The sequence below is a fragment of the Garra rufa genome, chromosome 7 (assembly GCF_049309525.1).
Source record: "Garra rufa chromosome 7, GarRuf1.0, whole genome shotgun sequence".
Taxonomy (NCBI): domain Eukaryota; kingdom Metazoa; phylum Chordata; class Actinopteri; order Cypriniformes; family Cyprinidae; genus Garra; species Garra rufa.
Genome location: NC_133367.1, coordinates 49,396,357 through 49,404,095, shown reverse-complemented (window position 1 = coordinate 49,404,095; position 7,739 = coordinate 49,396,357). Strand labels below are relative to the sequence as shown.

Below are 7,739 nucleotides of genomic sequence, written 5' to 3'. Positions count from 1 at the left end.
ATCTCCACCGCAGCCGCGTCAGTCCAAATATTAAACATGCGGGTCAGGAAGCGGGTCGGGTACAATATCTTCTCTCTTTTTCTGCGGTCCGAGTTGCGGGCGGGTTAGTTGAAAACGTCGGTCAGGTTCGGGTTGTTTATACATTGACCCGTGCATCACTAATAGTCATTAAAGAAGGAACTCTTACCCCTCAAAATATCATTAAATGCATTCATTTTTTTCTGACAAAAAAAAAATTTTATTGGTGTTGTTATTATTTTTCCATTTTCCCTTGAATGTGTACTGGTATTTCAAGTATTTTACATATTGTATAGTAACTTTAGGATTAAAATGACAGAGACATATTTTTAAAATGACACATAAAAAGACATTTTTGCTTCCACTTAGCAATAAATATGACCTGAATGAAATGGCTTCATTTTAATATGTTGTATATACACTCACTGAAAATAATACTTGACAAAGATATTATGCTTTTAATCCATTAAATTTGTTAAAACGCTCTAAAGTTATGCAATTTAAAACTTTAAAATTGTAAAATTTTGCATGTGTGTAGAGAGCATCACATCACGTTTGTGTAAATTATTATTTATCAATTATTACTTATTAATATTCATCTCTACTAATACACAGGTTAGAATATCATCACAACGCAATATTGTCCCTTTAAACCAGCGCATAAGTATTATATTCAGAAAACGCTACTGCGCATGTGTCTATATGATCGGCAAAACAAACCACCTTGCACACGCTTAACAACGTCCAGTATCAAAAAAAGATCAAATTAAGTTAGATATAATAGAAGTCCCACTGTGAAATCACTGTGTAAGTAATGCAATTATTAGCTTGAAATATACTGTAGTTTCACACTAAAAATGTTATGGTATGGTTAGTATGTCCAATATACTTATTTATATATATATAAAAAAAAAATGTTCCCATGAAACTGGAAAAAAAAAATCTAGGCTGAATGAAAATTAAAAACAAAACTCCTTCAGATATGAAACTGCTGGATCAGTGTCTGCATTTGTCCAGGTGACAGTCTTGTTCAGGACGTGTTGTTTTGATTCACTTGTTCGGAGCTTGTAGAGTTTCCACTGTCAAATACTGTACAATAAAGAGAAAGATTAAATACACTAAGATCTGCTTTAATAGAAGATAATTAATGAAAGCATTGACTCAATAACTTACCGTAGTTTCTTCAGTTTACAGTGTGGGTCGTTCTGTAGAGCAGTGCGTAACTTCAGTCCTGAGTCTCCTGGTTTATTAAATCCCAGATCCAGTTGTCTCAGGTGTGAGGAGTTTGATCTCAGAGCTGAAATCAGAGCAGCACAGCCTTCCTCTCCAATACTGCAGTCCCTCAGCCTGTAGAGAGTGAAGAACATGAATGATCTCTGAGATTGTGTTTAATCTTTAGGGTGAGAGTGTGTTTGTATGAGCACTACTTTTTCTGTACACCAGGATCAGCGCTAGAGAGATTTTGATTTGTCAGCAGCTAAAACATCAATTTAAATGCACTCTACCCACATGATTACTGATTGTGATGCTCAACTTTTTTAGGTGAAAATGTTAAAAAAGTTAAAACAAGAGTGACATTATAGCAAAACTATAATTTTCTTGTGGTTTTGAAAAGTTCACTTAAAGGTCCCATATTGTCAACTGAAATTTCCTGGCTTTTTTCATGATAACTGAGGACTAGGGGCTATGTAACTACCATATAAGTTTCAAAACAGTCAGTCCACAGTAGAATGCACACAGCCTGCATAAAGTAGCTGTACCTTTTCACAAACTGTCTGTCATGTGCTTTGATTTATGATATGAGCAGCATGCTGTGATGTGGCTGTGTTCCCCACACGTGAATATAACATGCTGCACAAGATAAAAAAAATCAAAAAAAATCATCTAGTTAATAAATATCTCTAGTTTTAATAATTTAAACAGGTATTTTAAGTTTGGCCAATAACTCCCCGCAGTGATGTGTTTTCATGTAGTTGATTCTGTGCAAACTCATATTTGATTTTTTTTTTTATGTTGTAGATTTAAGAAGCAAATGAGAATCGCTAAAATTATTGAATATATTTTGAGACAAAGGTCGTCTTAATGATTCCCATTTTGGTTTAAGACAATTAAAGCCACAGTTTTTCAATAACGAAAAGAATATATAAAAGTATGGTATTTTGTGGTAAAAATCGCCCTGCTGTTGGGGCTAAAGGCACAATAATTTACAAAATAATGAATAGATGACTGACTTTTCCATTTGTTGACATGACTCAGATGGTAAATATCATATATTATGTTGGATGTGTACCTTAGAGATCATCACCATGTTTATAATGAAACAATCAGATTTAAAAACATATTAAACATATAAAACATATCATTTGTTGTTACTACTGTAAATCCATATTAAATTATTATGGGATCTACTTCAATGCTTTCAGAATCTTCTCTTTTTAAAATGATTTTGTCTGAATTTTATGGTGAAATTGTTATTTTTCATGTTAATCAGGTCAATTCTGATCAAGAACAATGCACTGTGGCTTTAATCCAGCGTAAGCAGCGCAGAAGAAAATGAGACAGGGGTAACTGCAGCCTGGAGCAATAGGAGCAGAAAGGTTTCTGATTGGTGAAAGGAGTTTTACTGTATCGGCCAATCAGCGTTAAACTTTTGTTCCACACTCCAGTCCAGCAGGTGGCGGTAAAACACTTATCAGTTGATGTGTAAACCGCCAAATAAACTTTAAGAAGAAGAAGGCAAATCAGCATTATTATTTTTTTTTTTTTTTTATTATTAAACTTAGATACAAAATCTCGTAGAGGTAACAGCATAGTATCCTACCAAGTACAATAACAGTCAACATCAAACCGTAAGGGGATCCATCTTACATGTAAGGCAAAACAAAATAAGTAAATAAATAAAATAAAAATTACAACACAAGAAACTTATACATGTCCGATGATATTTTCTGGGCACGACAATTTTTAAGTAATCTCAGTGAGGAGTAAAATAGTTTAAATTCGTTGAAGAAATGTTCAAAGCAGGGGGTAGAATCTCTCCACTTACAACAATGTATATGATACTTAGCAAGAAGGATAACAATATTCACAATGTCTGATATTGCATTATCTAAACCATCAACATAAAACAATATAGAGTTGATGTTAAATACAGGGATGTTTGACATTTTTGTAGTCAGCCAGTCTCTGACCGCACTCCAGAATCGGCATGAAAAGGAGCAGGAAAAAAATAAGTGATCTAAAGATTCATCAGTAAAACCACAAAAAGCACAACCCACCTTGTCAAATTTAAATCGCTTGTGAAGAAAATTGGAAACAGGATAAATCTTATGACAAATTTTGAAATGAGTTTCTTTGACTTTAGGCGGAATTGGCCATTGAACATATTTAGAGAAGGCTTTATCCAGCGTGTCAGAAAGGTTTGCAGGTACATTGTATTTAATATAATCATGAAACAATTTAGATTTAAAAGCATCTGTAGCAACCCTGTTCTTGAAATTTTTATCTAGTAAATTGTGATGACCAACTGATAAATTCGGCAATACTGGAGTGACATCAGAGTAAGTCAAAGTATTTTGGATTAAGTGAATCAAGGCTACAGGAATAGCTTTACAAATTTTTAGATATTCTCTGTGAGTACAGCTTATGTTAGAACGTTCAACAAAACTGGTGTGATCCAGTAAAACACCTTTACAATCCATCAGGTCAGTTACAAAGAGAATACCCTTTTCAAACCATTCAGCTTTAAAGACAGATTTTCTGTTTATAAGAATTGTTCTATTATTCCACAGAACCGAACTGTGTGGAGTAAAATTATGTGTGAATATCATTTTCCAAAAGTGTAGTATTTGCCTATGAAATTTAGACAGTGCAAGTGGAATCTTACTAATATCGAAATCACATCTGAGTAAAAAATCCATACCACCAAGCTTTCCAAAAATAGCCCTAGGTATGTGAAACCACATAGAGTTAGAACAAGCAAAAAAAGTTCTTAACCAATTAATTCTAAATGAGCCTATCAAGGCTTCAAAATCTAAGGCTTTTAATCCACCATTTTTATACTTTTTAACTAACTGGGACCTTTTTAAATAATGCGTTTTATTTCTCCACAGAAACTGAAAAATGACTGAGTTGGCCTTTCTAATATTACGGTCGGAAATAAACACAGAGTGACAAGGATATACTAACTTAGACACACCTTCAGCTTTCGATAGAATAACTCTTCCAAATATTGTGAGATCTCTGGTCAGCCAGTGACTCAGAGATTTTTTCATATCAACGACCCGTTTCTCAATGTTAACCTCCTCCATCCTCCGATTATCCTTAGATATTGTTAAACCTAAATATTTAACCTCCGTCTGGACATTAATCGAGGCAATAGAGCTCTCTGGACAAGAGTGGATAGGCAACAATACACATTTCTTAATATTGAGAGACAAACCCGAGGCATCCGAAAAGGCATTAATTATGTTTAGTGCAGTGTCAACCATACTTTTATCTTTTAAAAAAATGACAGTGTCGTCAGCAAATTGGCTAATCTTAAATTCCTTTTCACAAATCTTAATGCCATGCAGATTTGAATCATTAACAATAGCCAAAGTGAGCATCTGGGTAGTTAAAATGAATAGTTTAGGAGATATGGGACACCCTTGGCGAATTCCTCTAGACATCATGAAGCTAGGAGTGATCTCCGATCCCAAAGACACCGAACTAGATATATCTGAGTAAAACATTTTGATTATGTTACAAAATTTATCTCTTTTAATGTTTCTGCAATAAAACAGTGCTCTAGGGAGTCAAACGCTTTATAAAAATCAAGGAATAATAATAGACTCTCATTTTCTATTAAATGACTGTAGTCCAACATATCAAGAATTAGTCTTGAATGAAAATGTATATTCCTTCCCTTTATAAAGGCTGATTGACATTCACTAATAACCTTTGTCAAGCCATTGTTCAGGCGATTGGCATATACAAGAGCTAGTAATTTGTAATCCGTACATAAAAGGGTTATCGGTCTCCAATTTTCAATAGAAAGTGGATCTTTATCGGCCTTTGGGATCAAAGTAATGAGACCACGCTTCATTGTGGGAGAGAGTTCTTGTCTTGAGATACATTCACCAAGGGCTTCAAATAAAAGCTGACGGATATCTTTCCAAAAGAAGACAAAAAAATCGACAGTTAAACCGTCCAAGCCAGGTGATTTACCCTTGGCCATTTGATAAATGGCTTCATCCAGCTCTTCAATTATTAAATCATCCTCCAAAATTTGCTTAAAGTCATCCTCAATTACCTCAACCCACCCTTGAATGGATTGAAAAAAAGATTTACAATTAGCCTCAGAGTATCTTGAACAATATAAGTTACTATAAAAGTCTCTAATTGCCTTGTTAATTAGATTTAAATCATCTGTAACAGCACCATTAATACTTAATTTAGAAATTTTCTTTTTCGTTTGCCTTTGTTTCTCAAGATTAAAAAAGTAGGAAGAATTTTTCTCGCCCTCCTCGATCCAACGAGCCCTTGAGCGAATAAAAGCACCCCGAGCTTTGTCTAAAAATAAATTATCTAGTTGATTTTTGAGATTTTCTAATTGGGCTTTTTCCTCACTAGACAACACAGCTTTGGAGCATAGAATGTTAATATTAGTAACAATTTCCTTTTGTTTATCCCGCATTTTATTAGAAGAGTATTTTCCCATTTTACTAGCTGTTTCTTTAACTTTGAATTTAAACCACTCCCATTTATTTAATGGTGAAGAATCCAAAGATGTCACATCAACAATGAGATTTTTAACTTCATCACAAAAGTCTTTGTTAAGCAAAAGATTACTATTGAATTTCCAAATTGTGTTTTGAGGTCGCTTATTATTATTATTTAAGTTAAGGATCAGAGTCACTGAGCAATGGTCTGTTAGGGGAGCTGTAGAGATTTCACATTTAGATATATTATTAAACCAGTTAAAAGGAATAAGCCAGTAGTCCAACCTGGAGCATTGTCCATTATTAGATGCATTGAACCATGTGTATTGTCTAACACCGGAATTTTTTAACCTCCAGCAGTCAATCAAATTTGTATTTGAAACCAGGTTGTTGTAAATATCATCAAAGGTGTGATGGTGCCCTCTAGAGGGAAGACGGTCAACTGAGTTGTCTGGGACCAAATTAAAATCCCCCCCTATGATAACCTCATCCGTTGAATATGTCACCTTCCATTGGTTAATCTTAACACATAGGTCATCATAAAATAGTTTGTTAAGGGCTTTACTATTGTAACCGTATACACACACCAAGATGAATTTAACACCGCCAATCTCCACAGTCACCATTAACCAATGACCATTTTTATCACTTTTATGGTCAACAATTGAGCCTTGAAACCTGTAAAACAAAATCATAACCCCAGCTGAATGAGATGTCCCATGGCTGAAGTAGGCAGAGTCCCCCCACTGAAGTTTCCAAAAACGTGTGTCCTCAATTTCAGAATGTGTTTCTTGCAAAAAACAACAATTTACTTTCTGTTCCTTACAATAGAGAAATGTTGCCTTACGTTTGACATTATTTTTAAGTCCCCTCACATTTAACGATAACAAAGATAACATAAAACAAAGACACTATAAATGCAAAGATATAACAGTAAAGTTAACAGAAAAGATGCGCAGGAATGAGTAACCTTACTAGCCACAAAACTTCGTGGTGGATTGCAATAGCCCTGTAAAAATGCAGGTAATACCATACCTTAAGAACAATAACAATAGTGCAAAAAGAAAAGTCAATCTGGGTCCACTCTCTTGTTGTCAATCAGCGCATAGCCCTCCTTCAGGTACGCACGCTTTCCCCTCTTTCGGGCCTCCTGGACCAACGGCCACAGTTTGGCACAGGCGAGTCTGTCCTCCTTGGAAAAATCTTCCTTAAAGCTGATGTGAAGATCTTTGCAGACCCTAGCATCCTTAGATTTTTTCCAGACTTCCAGATCCCGAATCGTGCGCATTCCAAACTGAATGATGACAACTCTGGGAACGTTGTTTGAGGTCGCGGCGCTCTCTCTCTTACCAAGCCGGTGCACGGTGTCCACTGTGTCGCGCAGCCTCTCCACCGACACAGGGATAATCCGGGTCAAAATACCAATGACCGTCTCCCGGGTATTTTCGTCATCTTTTTCTGGCAAGCCGGTCAACCTCAGATTCCACCTTCTCTTATAGCGAGCATGCTCTTCACACGCGCTTTTCAGAATTGCATTCTCTTTTTTAAGATGAACTACTTGAGATTGAAGCTCTGATATGTCTTTTTTGTTTTTGTCGATGGCTGATGAATTGGCATTAATCTGCTTCTCGAAGCGTATAAATCGCTGAGTTTGGTCATCCATTTTTTGGGTTAGCTCCTGTATCGCCTGGAGTACAGCGTTCACCGTGTCTTCTTTGGCATGGTCGTCTCGTACCTTGTCTTTTTTGGCATGGTCATCGTGTACCTTGCTTCTTTTAGCATTTTTATTTTTAATCGGTGTGTGGTCCCAGTTAACCTTATCTTCTTTGGACATGGCCTTAACCTCAGTGGATTTAACCTGATCAACTTCAATCTCTTCTATCATGTCCGACATCATTGTTAGGAAATATAATAGGGCTATTACATTCAAACTGGATCAATAACTTGGCTAAATTTAATGTTTTAATTCAGAGCCTGCTGAAAAACCACCTCTCACTCCGCCATCTTGGGACCTCCGCA

The 7,739-nt window shown here is 35.6% G+C and overlaps 1 protein-coding gene across 1 annotated transcript in view; it reads right to left on the bottom strand.

Annotated features, from left to right (window-relative positions):
* Window positions 1–254: 254 nt before the first annotated feature.
* The window catches only part of LOC141338965 (protein NLRC3-like), a 51,542-nt gene continuing 44,057 nt past the window's right edge, over window positions 255–7,739 (bottom strand). The window contains exons 5-6 of the mRNA XM_073844578.1: window positions 1,192–1,365; window positions 255–1,107 (exon numbers count right to left, since the gene is read on the bottom strand). Of these exons, the coding sequence (XP_073700679.1) occupies window positions 1,101–1,107; window positions 1,192–1,365 (181 nt within the window). The 3' untranslated portion in view covers window positions 255–1,100. The remainder of the gene's footprint in view (window positions 1,108–1,191; window positions 1,366–7,739) is intronic.